A 16,129-nucleotide genomic window follows, 5' to 3' on the forward strand; every position below is an offset into this window, starting at 1 on the left:
AGACAGGGAAGTCTCTCAGGCAGCCTGGGCAATGCCTCTGAGGTGGTGGAGAAACTGAGGTTCCATCTTCCGTCCTCAGCCTTGTCAGGACTCTCTGGGGAAACAGCCTGAGCTCCTGGTGCTTCCGGTCATCATAACTACAGCAGACACGAGGTATAAACCTCTCTTCCTCCCCAGAAGGGCAGTGAGCCCTTCTTACAGCGTGCTGAAGGGGTCAGACTCTGTTTCTCAGTCCAGGATTCTGGCCATTTGGAAAAGAAAAAGGAGCTGAATAAATAAGTCTAGTGACTGCTTTCCCACCCGAGGCTCTGCAGCGAGCATTAGCATTTGGAGTCCTCCAGCAGCACTGCTCTCAGTCTGCGTGCAGCCCATTCCATGGTGACCCTCAGCCTTACAAGCAGGGCACAGCTGCAGGACAGGGCTTCGCCTCAGAGCTGGGACAGGGACAGGGTGGTGACTGGCAGTGAGGTGGAAGTTAACAGACACACCGTAAGTAAGCCGCAGCCCAGGTTCCTGACACTAGCTTTCTGAGAAAAAGGAGCTATAGACCCATCTCTCTCTTGTCACCTTCCCCACTCCCCTGCCCCCAAGCGGCATCGGACCTATTTTTGAACACAGCATATGAGGAGGCTCAGACCTCACAGCATGCTTTCTGCATAGCTCACCGCGCAGGGAATCTGTATTGCTCCAGGGGCAGGGACCCCAATCGGCTATTCACACAGATCATCTTGATCCTCGGCACCAAACCTTCTGCCTTGGGCTTAGAACAGAGGGGCCCCACTGTTAAAGCGGGGGTGGGCATCAGAATCATCTGGGGAGGTGTCTGAAAATATTCACGGCTTGGGGGAAATGAAGAGGGTTTGCACTGCAGATTTCACGCGTCCCCTCTTGCTGTGGAGGAGTGTGGACAGGCACACACAGTATAAGTTGACAAACCTCCCCAGCTGACACTTACTTGATGAGAACTGCTGGTTTAGACAGGACAGCAAGTCAAGTCTAAAGTCACCTGTCTCTCATTTACATGAAAGCATACAATAAAAGTGTCACCATCACCAGGGCTAGAAAATCCCTGGAAGCAAACACTTGAAGGCTACCAGGACTTTCTCCCTTGACTGCATGCATCTTTTTCTTTCTCTGCATTTCCATTAGCCTGTCTGGTCAGCTTCATCCCCAAGCTGGGAACGTGGCTGCTGAAGTGTTTTAAGTGTGCTACTCCAGAGCTCCTGTTCCAGGTTAGGACTGAAGTTTTTTCTCCAGCAGCAGTCTGACCTAAGGCTCTCGCCATGTCCTTCTGCTCACCTTGAGGTCTCATAAGCCCCTTCCCATCCCGTCCAAGCAGAGAAGTATGAGCTGGTGTTGAAGAGTAACAGAGACTTAAGCTCTATGGCAGATGCTGTGAGCTGGCTGCCCCACATCCATTCCCCTCTCTTCCTCACTAATAAAACCCCAGTTTTTGTTTGATGTTGAAGCTAGGGATGGCTATGGAACAAAGTTCTGGTTAATGTTATATAAGCTGAGGATTTCTGGGAAAGTTGTTGTTTTCCTCATGCTGCCATTTCCTATTTCTACTTCATTTTCTTTCTGCTTTGGAAAGATAATGTGTAATCAGTAACCATTTTGCAACTGTGAAGCAAAAAGCTTGCAGATAAAGACCTATGGGTTAAGAGTGGTGAAATGGAAAAATGGAGTGAAACTGGGTCCCTGATGGCATTGTTATAGAGCGCTAGCCTGCCTAATCGGAACTTCAATTGTGTAAGATTTCTATTCTCTGCTTAAACTACTGTGGTCAGGGTTTTTTGAGGTCACTCAATTCATCTATTTAAAAATTATTTATTGAGTACTTACTTTGTGCTAGGCACTGCTCTAGACAAAATGTAACCTCACTGACTTCATGAAACTTACATTCTAGTTGGGGAGGAAAATAAAACAATAAGTCTGTTGTATAATATACGAGATAATCATAGGTGCTAATAGAAAAATAAAGCACAAAAAGAGTTTTAGAAAGTTTAGGGGGAGGGGAATGGAGAGGAAGTTACCTTTTTAGACAGGGTGACCAGGAAATTTTTCATTGAAAAAGTGACATTTGAATACAGACCAAAAGGAGATGAGATAGCCAGCCTTGCAGGTGTCCAGGGGAAGAGCTGACCAGGAAAGAGAACAGCAAGTGCAAAGGTCCTGGAGCAAGAGAATGCCTGGTATGTTTAAGCAACAATGATGAGGCCAGGAAAGAGTGAAAGAAGAATATTGAGATGAAGCAGAGAGAAAATGAGCAGCCACAATAAGAGGATCTTCTAGATCATCATAAGGACTTTGGCTTCCATCTGGGTAAAGTGGGGAGCCACTGGAGAGTTTAAGCAGAGGAGTGACATGATCCGACTTTCACTTGAACAGGCTTCCTCTGGTGCCACCTGAGATGGGGGCAGAAACAAGAAGGCTTCTGAAATAATCTATGGAGAAACGATGGCAGCTTGGACTGGAGTGGCAGCGTGAAGTGGTAAAGAACAGTGGGATTCTCGGAACAGGATGGCAAAGCCCACAGGGTTTGCGGATGGAGTGAATGTGGAAAGTGTGAGAGGGGAGTCAAGGGGGACTCAGAGCTTTGGACCTGAGCAAATGGGAGAAGGAGTTACCATGAACTGAGTGTGAGAGGACTGACCGCAAGAGAAGGGGGTGTGGGGGGTGGAGGAGCAGGCACTCGGCACAGTCCAGCTGGTTCAGGCTCATTATGGACAGACGTGAAGTGGAGGATGTGCCCTGAGCCCCCGTTTCTTCTCTGCTTCCTTCCCAGTGAAATCTCCTCTTCCACGTTCACATCTCTGGTGCCGGTTGGTGACGCTGGGGCTTCTGAAAGTGCTGGAATCAAGATTCTGTTCTGTCCTTTCTGTGCTACTTCATAAGGCAAGAAAATGGGCCAAGCGAACATTTTAGCAATGTTTTCAATTAAAAGAATGGAAAAGCTTCTGTTTGCTTAAGATTTCACAGTGAGGTCATGTTTCATAAAGTCTAATAACTCAATGCAAGGACTCTGCTTTTTCCTGGGGGAGAACAGACCCCTGGGGAATGGGCAGCCACCAGCTGGGCATGATGACCACTCCTCTCACTTGAATAGCCTTTACAGTTACTGAGCATCCTCACGGTGCTTTCATCTAACATTATTTGATTTTCAACTAAATCTCTCAAATTCTAATTTATGGTTAAGGAAACTGAGGCTCAGAGAACTCAGGCCACTCAAAGAAGGCCATCCAGTCAGAAATCAGCAGAGGCAGAATTTTAATTCGAACATTCAGCTCTAAATTTGATTCCTCATTTTCTATCATACACACTACCCTTTAACCCCATGTGTCCTGAGTTCGGTTGAATTTGTGAAATAGCAGTAAGACTTTTAAGCAGGAACCTTATACAATTCCTTGTGCAGGGGCCGGTGGGGGGGTACCTTTGCTTATGTCAGCTGTACTCCAAAGCCTCAGTTTTTCTGTGACTCCAGCGAACAACTGCGATTCACTTGTTGCAAAGGAATGTGGATTGATTCCAGTGAATAAAAGACAGATTAAAAATGTGACCTAAATGATCTCCTTCATAATGGGGCCGCTGTGCTATATCTTACAAAGACTAGCCAAACTTGTGATGAAAAATCATGACTGGTCATTACAGAGTATTGAGTAGAGTTCCCTGTGCTATAGAGTAGGTTCTTATTAGTTATCTATTTTATATATAGTAGCGTGTATATGTCAATCCCAATCTCTCAATTTATCCCCCCGTTTTCACCTATATGGGAAAAGAATCTAAAAAAGAGTGGATATATGTATGTGTATAACTGATACACTTTGCTGTACAGCAGAAACTAACACAACATTGTAAATCAACTATACACCAATAAAAATTAATTTAAAAAAAGAATCATGATGGGGAGCCCCCCTCTCCAAAGCCCTCCTCCCATCTCCTAAACCCCTTTTTCATTTCCGTGGGACCAAAGCAGAAAAAATTCTCCCTTCTCTCCTTCTTTTAAGCATTCCCTTCTGTTCTCTGTGTAGCAGTGGGATGTGGGAGAATGTCCTCTTATGAAAAATGGGGGTCAAGGGAAAATAGCAAAGTTGCCATGTGTGACGAGGCAAGGAAAGGAAGGCTCTCGCCTTTGTCCCCTCCTGATCCTGTAAGATGCCTTCACCACAAATGGCCTGGTTCATTCTTTCTCTTTTTATCATTTCCAGAGATCTTGAAGTCCCACCTTTTGGGCAAACTCCAGGTGGCCTCAGGAAGCATTCTGAGTGTAGGTGCAAGGGGAGAGGTAGGGTGTGAGCCTTCTGCCAGTGGTATAACTGTGCCCAGGCCCTGCCAGGCAGTTTTTGTAAAGGCACTTTTACTCAAAACCTATTATGAGTGTTTCAAAAACAACGAGGGTCAGAAATAACAAAAGGCAGATGTTGGCTTGTTTTGTGAGAAATGGAATTAGCAAATGAGATGTTCATGGGCCCTGCAAGTGTAATTTAAGACAGAAATATCAAATGTTGGCTTCCAGCCTTCTTGGTGCCTGAGACACTCCCTGGAATTGGATCAGGAGCCATGCGATGCAAAATACCGCACCAACCAATTCATGTCAGGGTACAGGAGGGAGAAAATGAATATTTCTCCAAATTTATTCCAAGATAGTCACATCTGCATGACTCCTGGGACACAGGGATCATTTTGAAGATGGAATCAACTTAAGTCTTTTTCATGTTGTCTTATGAACAAATTATACCGGTGGGGAAAGTTCCAGGCTTCCCTTTTACTCTCTAACAGTCTCCTTCCAGGCAGGGTAATGTAGTGGAAAATAACACAGGACATGGGGTCAGAGCCCTGCGCTGCTCCCTCCTTGCCAGGTTTTGATCCTGGAGAACCATCTCGGCGATATCTGTGGGCCTCTTGTGCATTTGTAGAATGAAGAAAATGGGAAAATGATCACTAAAAACTGATTTCTATCAACTCCATGCTTGTCACTTCTTCACAGGCCACTTTATCTGCTTTTATTTATTTTGCTAAGGTTTTCTTTCTCCACAATGAGAAAGATAGGCAAAAGAAAATGGGAGAAAACCCTGTGACTCTTCAGTTTTGAATTGAGCGTCTCACATCAAGCACTTGGATTTTTCAGGACACTTTTGTGAAAAACAACTTAGAAAACCTCCTTCAGGATTCAACATGGTGTTTTCCACTCAGTGGGATAATGAAAAAAATATATTTTATTGACCTGATGACTTATACATTTATAGATACATATAGTTCAGTAGGACTACCACTGGAAAATTATATGAATTGGTACCAGATTACATCTTCTCCTGGGTATCTGGGACTTGGAGCTAATCTCAACAAAGGAATATCTTAATTTCCCTCAGTATTCTGGAATCTGTTGCATTATATTCAGTTCCTTCAAGCAGCTGACATTCCCAGACTCTGCCTCCATTGGTCACTGACTGGTTAGTCCTAGGAAAGGGCTACTTTCCTCCATTAAAATTGGAAACAAACTGCGGTTGGCAAGAACACCGGGCAGGTGGGCACTAGTTCCCTTTACTTCATCTTCACCCCAAGGGAAAATGGGAAAATTCATGAGACAAGTTATGTTATTTATTTGCTTAAGAACTTCCCTTCTGCCATTCCCTCCATATGGTTTATGTTTTCCTTCTGAATTGGTGCTTTCACAGTACAAAACTGCCTTTGTTGAGAGGCAGTAACAGGTGTGTTGTGAGAGAGGGAGCATGTGAGAGAATGGGAGAAAATGTGCATCTGTGTGTGAGAACGCGGACGGTAGAGTGTGAGTTTTGTGTGTGCAGGTGTCCATGTAGTCTAAGGTACGAAGACCCAGTGTGCTCAGGGAATTCCTCAGGAGAATGTAGTCACATAATATTTAAGAGCTCTTGGCTGAGAAATCTATGCATCATCTGTGAACACATCTCTTCCAGAGAGATGCTGCAAAACCACCTTTGATTCCTAAGACAGATGAAGCAAATGCATTTCAGCAAAAGAGTTCTGATGAAACTAGCTCAGCAATATTCACTTTGTCTTGCTTTTCTCCCTAAACAGTGTCTTAGACAAAGCGTGGGCCTCAGGCCAGACAGATTGGACTTGCATTTCAGCCAGGTATTCCTCAGTGTGGGGATGTTGGATAATTTACTAAATTTCCCCAAGTCCCAAATTTTTTACCCATAAAAACTGATAACAATGCCCAAACTCACAGTGTAACTGGGGGAATTTAGTGCCCAGGTCACAGTGGTCATTCAATAAATTCCTTTCCCATAAATGCAATTCTTAGACCAGATTGAGTAGAGAGGGGAAAAATTCTTCCCACGTGTTCAGGTAGGTAATTGACAACGTCCAAATTGCCTTCTAATTTGCCAACAAAGGTTTTGGCCTCTTGTCCTTTGGCATGGTAAAGATGCTGGAGATGTTGCAGTTGCATGTTTTTGCTTTAAGCTCATCTTCTCTACAGAACACTGGAATGACTGTGCACTGCTTTTAAGACACAAAAGCACTCCTTCCGCTCTGCTTTTAGCAGATCCTGACCCCCAAGCTGTTTGCATGGGGATGGCATTGGATCTGTGGCCAGCCTGGGAAGTCTATCTGGACTGATTCCCATTGTGTCCAGTGGCACATGGGATGGACTGCTGCCTAGGATATGCTCCATGGCAGTGAGACCACACACGACAGACACATCTTTTGGGGAAACGTAAAACCAGGACCCTTTGTTTCATCAGCCCGACAGAGCAAGCTGCTCAATTAGACTCTGGTTCGAGAAGGAAGACTTGCTCCCTGCTTTTCAACAGCCATCACAGTATTGTGGAAAGAGAATGGACTTAGGAGTCAGAAGAAAGTTCAAATCCCACAGCTGCCACTATGATACAAAAGCAAAACAAAATAAAACAAAACACTGATTTAACTCCCCAGTTTCTGTTTCCAGTTTCCTGCATGGTAATACCCAAAACATCAAGCCGCTATTCCTGAATCCATCATGAAAATCACCTTATGCCATGCCTGGTACAAAGTAAATCATCAATGAATATCAGTGCCCTTCACAAAGCTTCCAAACCCACGTGACAGAGGATTATTCTACGCACATATTTGAACAATTTGTTACTTGGCCTGTTGGCAGTGCTTAGCCAACTCCAAAGGAGAAACCACTCTGTGCTGACAATTAGGGGAACACAGACATTGAGGTAAAAGCAAGTTTTCTCTTTGCTCCAAGAATAATTTAAAAATTTAATAATAATTTCAGCCACCATTTCCTACTTTTGAAGGCAGATCAGCGTGCTGTACAGGGTTCTAAGATGTATCTTCGTGGGCTAGCATGGTGGATACTGCAAACCAGCCCCCTCTGCACACAGTCTACCCCATCCAGGCATGCCTTCCCATAGTTCAGAGCTTGCAAGGCTCACTACTGCATTTCCCAGACCCCTAACAGTTAGGGTTTCACATGTGAAGTAGACTGCAGTAATCAGATGCACTGCATCTTAGATTTGAAATCAAGTTATATGGTCGCTTAGTTTGGAACCCCTGAAAACAGATTCCTAGACAAAGGTTTGCATACAGAAGATTTATTAGGGACTGTCTTCAGGAACAACACCCAGAAGGAAAAGAGAGAAGCAGGAATGGACCGAGTTTAGAGAAATTGAACTGTAAGGTAGTTGCAAAGGGGACTTCAACCAATCCCAAGGGTGTTCTGCCCTGGGAAGGCCAGTCAGAGGAGTCCCTAATCAAGACGGAAGGGACTAGTATACTGTATCCTGCATCTCTTAGGCAATGGACATAGGCTGCCCCCAGGGACAAGGCACACCTTGGACAAGGCAGCTCCTAATAGTCAAGAGCAATTTTCAAAGATGGACAGAGCGATCAGCAGTCACCTCTCTTGGCAGCCGGGAGGATGTGTGCCTGGGTCCTGCAGGGGGAATGTGGACGGCCCAGAACACATCCCTAAAGTCCACTACTGAGCACCCACTGTGCTGCTCAGACTAACTTGCTTATACTATATTTACCCCATCTGCAAACAGCTTCTCTGGGATTTTGGTTGGCGTCATTTCTGGAGAAAATTTATAAAGGAGGTTGGTCAAATGAATACAGTCTCCACTGATGCAGCTGGTTTTAAGGCCACAACTGATACTCATGGTCTCCCTTCTCTACCGCTCCTTCTATATTCCCTCCACTCCTAGCTATCACCTCCGCGGCTCTAGATGCTTCACTGTTGCGGGGACCAAATCCTCCTCCCTGAAGGAAGGTCTGAGTCCCTGGTCAGCATGCTCTTTTCTGGCTTGACTACTGCTCTTGTCCACTGATCATCAAAACTGTACAGGGTCAAACAAAAAGATGTCAATTCCAGTCAATCTTCAGAATGCCAGAACTGTAGTTCATCGCATCTTTTGTGCAACAACTCCCTACCTCTTTCTGGTGATCACACTAATTGTTCCTAAGTGCAATGATGACTCCTTTCCTTGACTGCTGGTCTTTTGGCATGATGAGCCATAGTGCCTAAAGGTTCAGGGATAGAAAGCACAGATTCCCTCAAGTAGATCACTCGGAGTGTGATCACTTGGCGTACTCGTATTTCTACCCCTTAGTTCCTAGGCACATGCATTCTACCTACTGGGGGCACAGCATCATATAATGTTGGTTAGTTTTGAGTGTATTGTGTCCTAGAGGACAGCATCCCATCTGTGAATGAAGTTTAGCCTTTTTCCACTTCTGTCAGCTGGCGATAGGGGACTCACCATGTGGCCATGTGTGTGCACTGAGCGACAGCAGTGCAAGAGTGGTGGATGACACAGGGATTGGGGGTCACTTGCTTGTGCAGCTAATTTGTGCCAGTCCCAGATGCACTACTTCCATCTTACGACAGATTGCTGTTGGGCCACCAACCATATGACTTGGTGGATCTGACAGACAGGCAGCTCTGTCCAGATGGCCACTTGATGCCCATGGTCAGGGCCTAATGGTTTTTCAAATGGAATAGACTATAATTTTATGCTGCAGATATAAATTGCTTTGCTAGGTGCCTGTGTTATGATTCCCCTATAAGGATAAATTTCCCCTATAAGGATAAATAAACTCCACAGGGCAACTGTTTCCACCACAGGTACCTCTATCCTAGTGCCCTGGTATTGCCAAAGTGGCCTGGCTACGGTACAGAGACTTGGTCCTGCTGCACAGCCCCTTACTGTCCTGCCCTTCCGGCTCCACCTCTAGCTGCCCCAGCAGGCAGGCTTACTTAAGTGGATTGGACAAATATTCCAAGGTGTGCAATTTGCTGTGCCCAAAACCTGAAGAGGTCTATCACACACGTGCTGCCTTCTTGGTGGTGGGAAGTACAAGATACAATAATATGCCCTTTACTTTGGCATCAATGCCCTGGCATGCCCAGACCCTAAAAACTGTACTGATATGGGGTCTCTGAACTTCAAAGGGTTACCTCCTATCCTCTGAAGCTCATAGACTTACCAAAGCTTCCAAAGTATTTGTGTTGGCATTTACCTCTGTCACTGACCCCAAGATGTGATATTGTTTTTCTGTTTACAGTCTTGGCAGGAAGAGGCAGGCAGTTTCAAAGCCTTCCCTTTGCCATTCCCCACTATGGTAGTGCTTAACCTCCCAGGCCAAGAAACCAGTGTGGGAGATTTGCCAACTACTACATATGTCCATTCAAAATATCCACTCAGGTACCACCTGAGTGGTGGAATCATAACACAGGCACCTAGCAAAGCAATTTAATGACCAGTAGGTGGGTCTGTGGACCCAGTGATCCACACCTGGGCCCAAACTCCATTTATTACCTCTCATGTCCAACAGTGGGGCCATGTTGTTTCAGGTACCCAGCTATCAAAGTCAACTTGGAGTCCATGTCCACTAGTTCTCAAAATATCTGAGTATTTTCCTTTTCTCAGTATATAGTTACCCAAGCAAGTAGCTAAAGATCCCTTTAGGGAGGGGCAGGGAGAATCACTACGATATACAAGTACCATGGTGCTCTGGGATCCTTCGTCCTGGTGACCCAGCTTCTTCAGTCAGTGGATTCCAGATATGAGAATCAGCTCAAATCTAGGAACTACTTATTGGCGTTGCCGCCCTTAGTTTCCTAACCATCCATTTTTAATTTCTTTTGATTGTATAGATTGAGAAATACCCTTTTTAGCTGCCTATTTCTCTTGCCCCTAGGAATGTCATATTCTATTCATCATCTCCATGGCTCTCTATGAGTCAGGCTCCCTGGCGGCCACTCAGACTTTGTTGTTCATTATAATAATTGTACCCACTTGCTCCTGATAGGAAGAAGAAGCTAAACTAAGATACAATAGCAACAGAGGCCTCTGCTGATTCTGTAAGAAATGAAGCAACTCACAAAGGATTAATCTCCAAAATTTATAAGCAGCTCATGCAGCTCAATACCAAAAAAACAAACAACCCAATCCAAAAATGGGCAGAAGACCTAAATAGACATTTCTCCAAAGAAGATATACACATTGCCAACAAACACATGAAAGAATGCTCAACATCATTAATCATCAGAGAAATGCAAATCAAAACTACAATGAGATATCATCTCACACTGGTCAGAATGGCCATCATCAAAAAATATACAAACAATAAATGCTGGAGAGGGTGTGGAGAGAAGGGAACCCTTTTGCACTGTTGGTGGGAATGTAAATTGATACAGCCACTATGGAGAACAGTTTGGAGGTTCCTTAAAAAACTACAAATAGAACTACCATATGACCCAGCAATCCCACTCCTGGGCATATACCCTGAGGAAATCATAATTCAAAAAGAGTCATGTACCAAAATGTTCATTGCAGCTTTACTTACAGTAGCCAGGACATGGAAGCAACCTAAGTGTCCATCAACAGATGAATGGATAAAGAAGATGTGGCACATATATACAATGGAATATTACTCAGCCATAAAAAGAAACAAAATTGAGTTATTTGTAGTGAGGTGGATGGACCTAGAGTCTGTCATACAAAGTGAAGTAAGTCAGAAAGAGAAAAACAAATACCATATGTTAACACATATATATGGAATCTAAGAAAAAAAAAAAGTCATGAAGAACCTAGGGGCAAGACGGGAATAAAGACACAGACCTACTAGAGAATGGACTTGAGGACATGGGGAGGGGGAAGGGTAAGCTGTGACAAAGTGAGAGAGTGGCATGGACATATATACACTACCAAACATAAAACAGATAGCTAGTGGGAAGCAGCCGCATAGCACAGGGAGATCAGCTCGGTGCTAGAGGGGTGCGATAGGGAGGGTGGGAGGGAGGGAGATGCAAGAGGGAAGAGATATGGGAACATGTATATGTACAGCTGATTCACTTTGTTATAAAGCAGAAACTAACACACCATTGTAAAGCAATTATACTCCAATAAAGATGTTAAAAAAAAAATGCTCTGTAGCCAGGATGGCTCTTCAGAGTTGCCCCTAATTGAAGCAAGGAGGCTGGGTCTTTGTAGCCCTGCAGCAACAAGTCAATGGCGTGGAATGCATTCTTTAGGCTATGCAGCTTCCTATGGCCAAGGGAAATTCTTAGTGGTGAGTTGCAGCCAACATTCCTGGCATTTGCAGGACCATGCTTCAGGACCGCGCTTTAGAGCTTAAAGGAGTTTGAGTTGACACACTACAGTATTAGCTACTGTGGGGAGAGAGGTAGATGACAAAGCATCTATTTTGCTTATGTGGACTGCGGTGAGGGCAGTATGATTCTGGAGCCAGGTGCTGTAGCAGCAGTTTGCTGACTGTTTAGCTTTTGGTCATGTCAAAGGTGGCAGCTCCCTTGACTTTCCAGTTCTGCAGTGTTGTTTTGAGACATATCCTGAAAACTGAGATCAGAGTCTATTTCTTTAGCCCTCACAATGATTATGTGAACGTTCAGCACCTCTAAATAAATCCCTTCCTGCTTAAACTAGTTCGAGTAGATTGTATGTTCTCAACTAAGAACCTTGAACAAAGTTGGTATTTGATAGCCAGCATCCGTTCTGGTTAAATGGTGCCATGATGTATTGGTCATTATATACACTGAAAATTACATAAACCTTCACCAATAGAGTCAGGTTTCTAGATTAAAGGCAAAGTAGCTAATATAGGCTGTACGCTGAACTTCCCAGGACCCACAGCTCTCTGTTGTTGATTGACATGGGGTTAGTGCTCAGTTTTGGACAGTGTGTGCTTATATTACTTTGATAGTTAGGCCTGCAAGAAAGGGACACGAACAGATGACTTTGGAGAAAAGTCTCTGTGCTAAGATTTTGTGGAATTGTGGTATAATAGGTGATGAATCTCAGTAGCTATAGTCACTCAGGGTCTCAGTGCTTTAGGAAACCAGGACAACTGGCCAGTGTCATTCAGTATGCAGTCTAAACTTGAAAATCTTGCCTTCTCTTTGTACCTTGGCATTTACTCTTTTCCAAAAGGGGTTTTTATTGGATTGGAACTGTGATTATTGGACAAAATTTCTCACCAAGCCTTTGCAAAGGGAGTTGGCTTCTCATGTGCCTAGTGCTCCTGGTTTCTCCATTGATCCCTGGTTCAGCCCACTGGAGCCAGGGTAGCAAGAGCCATTCATAGAAAAAACAGAATGCTACTTCCCTTTAAAATGTAGCAACTGTTTTGTGGCAGTTAAGTGGGGTTTTGTTCAGCCCCAGTGCAGCTATTCCAGTGCTGAATCCTCCCAGAAAATGGCTTGTGAGAGTTTGGGTCCCAAGTGTTATATCAAGGGGAGCTGCTGCTTCCTTTCCCTTCTCCAGAGTCCTTTGTATAAATCCATCTCTTCCCAAAAGCCTTAGATAAACTTAATGAAATATGCTTTGTTGAGAAGCAGGTTTATAAACATGCACACATTTGAAGGTAGAGCCTGCAGAGTTTTGGATATATACATACTGAAGCACAAGAGGATAAACTGCATCCATTTTCTCAAATAAACAAGTATTTTTAAAGCTCATATAACCTTTACCACAGTGTTTTCCAAATGTACCTGAGGATAAGTTTGAAAAGTTACCTGGGCTTTTTGTTAGACTTTCAAGTGCTCAGACCCTTTGAATCAGAGTCTCTAGGAGCAAGACCTGGGAAGCTCTGCATTTAACAAGTGCCCAGCCAGGGTGATTCTTATCAGAAAAATTTTGGAAACCAATCCCTTCACTATAGCCACCTCTCTGGCCAGTCCTATAAATTGCCTGCAGGTGTCCTCACCCACTTCAGGGTCACAAATGGACCCCTTGCATGGGTGAACCAATTGTATGTGCAGAAAGCAGTTGTTAAACAGATCTTAATATTCAAACCAACCAAGGGAACTAATATCAATGTGGTCTTTTTTTTTTTTAATCAAAGTGATGAGATAAACCTAGGCGAACAATCTAAAAGCAAGTGTGCTGAAATATGACCACTTTATGAAATAATATATTGAACAGTACTAATCCATTACTTTTTCCTTTCATCCAGGATTCTTAGAAATCTCTGTCTTTTTTTCCCCCCAATGAGAAATAATTCCATAGAACATGCACTAAATGCTGGACTGTGTTCTTTGTTGTAAAGGCAGAGAGAAGTGTAGCTTGACAGTAATGAATGACTATATTACACAATTACTTAAATATGAGTCTTCAGCAAAAATGAAATGACTTGAGGCTTTTCAACAAATGCAGCTTTAAGCTCAGCAAATAATGGCTTGTGTCAAATTTGTTTATTAGCATGGGTAATTTGTTCTTAACTAGACATATTTTACACTTGAAGTAATGTTTTACTAGAACTCCATAAAGCAATTGTGCAATTGATAATAAATATGTCACTACTGGTAAGTAATTAATTCATATGAAGTTAGTTAAAACCATGCTAGCACCGCCTAGAGTATAGAAAAAGAATGCATAAATAACTAAAGTAGTTATAGTCAAATAACAGATGGTATGAAGAAGTCAGCAATAAAAGAAATAAAGATGTGGACAAAGTGTGCGTGTGTGTGTGTGTGTGTGTGTGTGTGTGTGTAATCATATTTATCAAGCACCTATAACACACCTGACATCATGCCAGACCATTTCCTCAGAATTTTTCAGGGAAGTATTGAATTCAGTTATTACAGATGAGGAAACGGAGGATCTGAAAGTTTAAGTAGTTTGTACTATGATACACCATTGCTGGAAATAAGGTCTGAGCACAGGTGTAAAGCCATGCTTTTTCTACTAGTGTTTAGTATAATGTTATACAAGTATGAGTTTTAGGGTCAGATATACCTTGTTTGTGTCCTGAGTCAGCCACTCACCAGATATATAATCTTGGTAAGGGGATCTAGCACCTCTTAGCCTTAATGACAACAGCATCTACTACACAGAATTATTGTGAGGATTAAATGGGAAGACACATGGGAAAAGATAGTATCAATATAATGCCTGGTACACATCAAGCACTAAGTTAGTCAATTACATGGTATCTCCAGGAAAGTCATCACAGAATAAATAATTACTCAACAGAGTAAGAATTGAGCATTATTTTCATTTACAGTGAGCAGATATTATTTTCTCTCTACTATTCAGGTATATATGGACTGAATTTAACAAAGATTGATTAAATACAGACTTCAGATTTCTGAGGCAGTCTTATTTTCATGAAGTTTTACTTTTGAAAAATGTTTCATTTAATTCAACTCAATAACAATTATTTAAGCACCCGTGTCAGTTACTTCCTTCAAGGACCTCACAGCCTTAATGATTGGGTATAAGGTGGTGGCAGGACAGAAGAGGAAGGAATGGGAGGTATCTTGAAGGGAAAGAAGTGGAACTTCAGACTGACAGAACAGCTCAGAAGACCTAGTCCTACTTTTAAAGCAGCAAACAGATCCTAGAAAGCCTTACAAACCGATGCAAAAGACACATAACAGTTAAGTGTAGTATATGAAGAGGTAACACTTAAAACGAGATATAAAGGATGAATAAAGGAGTGGGCCAGGCAAAGAAGGGTGATAAATGCAAAAGATTGAAGATAAGAGAGAGCACTGTGGTCTGGCACATCAGAAATGGTAAGTAGTTCCATCAGGCTGGAAGGCATATGGGCTTGGGAGCCAGTCGATAGAGAAAAGACTGTGGTAAAACATTAGGTTACATAGATTTGAAGGAATCAATTCATGAAGAATCTTACATGCCTTTTATGCTCTATGTCTGTGGTTTGTTACTGCAGCTGCCCGTTAGAATCACCAGGGAAGCGGGCGTCGGTACTAAGCAGCGGAGTCTGCTCCGAGGGTCCTGAGCCAACAGCTTCTTCGCGGGCCCCGCCGCCGCCGACCCCACTCCTCGCTGGAGAGAAGATGGTGGGCCAGAACAGCGCCATCGCTGTTTTCATCGGGTACTGCAATTACTTCGACCGCAAGAGATGGAGTGACCCCAACTTCAAGAACAGGGTGCGAGAACGAGGAAAGAAACAGAAGCTTGCCAAGGGGAGAGCTGGACTTTCCAAATTACCTGACCTTAAAGATGCTGAAGCCGTTCAGAAATTCTTCCTCGAAGAAATACAGCTCGGTGAAGAGTTACTAGCTCAAGGTGAATACGAGAAGGGTGTGGACCATCTGACAAATGCAGTTGCTGTGTGTGGACATCCACAGCAGTTACTGTAAGTATTGCAGCAAACTCTCCACCACCAGTGTTCCAGATGCTTCTGACTAAGCTCCCAACAATTAGTCAGAGAATTGTAAGTGCTCAGAGCTTGGCTGAAGATGATGTGGAATGAGAAACAAATGTCAACCTAATAATCTCAATTAAAAAATATTTTTAAAATCTGAACTTGGAAGATGATCAGCTCTGGGGGAGTAAGGGCAAATACGCTTGTTATGGACTGTCCTACACTGAAATCTACCAAAGTTAATTTTTACTTTGTGTAGATCCATTTGTCTGTTTTATTTATTTTTCCCAGTGAAAAGTGTATTTTGATAGAGAGGTTTTCGTTTTATAAATACACTCTCAGTTACTGAAATATGGATTTTGTTTATTCCTAAAATGTGCAATTAGAAGGTACATTTATAACATCACATTACTTACAGTAAAATGACCCAGTGCTCAGTTTTGAAAGGCCAAAAAAAGTGTAGAAGAAAACTGAAGAAAGCACTTTTTTTTAAAGCTAGTACAGTTTGCTATACATCAGAAAA

The 16,129-nt window shown here is 43.2% G+C and overlaps 1 protein-coding gene across 1 annotated transcript; it reads left to right on the top strand.

The window, feature by feature from the left end:
* Nucleotides 1-15,280: 15,280 nt before the first annotated feature.
* LOC132477731 (mitochondrial import receptor subunit TOM20 homolog) lies at nucleotides 15,281-15,723 on the top strand. Its single transcript, XM_060080235.1, is given in 2 exon segments — nucleotides 15,281-15,614; nucleotides 15,617-15,723. Coding segments are annotated over 2 exon segments (417 nt in total). The 5' UTR covers nucleotides 15,281-15,295; the 3' UTR covers nucleotides 15,715-15,723.
* The last annotated feature ends 406 nt before the right edge of the window (nucleotides 15,724-16,129 follow it).

The sequence above is a fragment of the Mesoplodon densirostris genome, chromosome 17, assembly GCF_025265405.1.
Source record: "Mesoplodon densirostris isolate mMesDen1 chromosome 17, mMesDen1 primary haplotype, whole genome shotgun sequence".
NCBI classification, from domain to species: domain Eukaryota; kingdom Metazoa; phylum Chordata; class Mammalia; order Artiodactyla; family Ziphiidae; genus Mesoplodon; species Mesoplodon densirostris.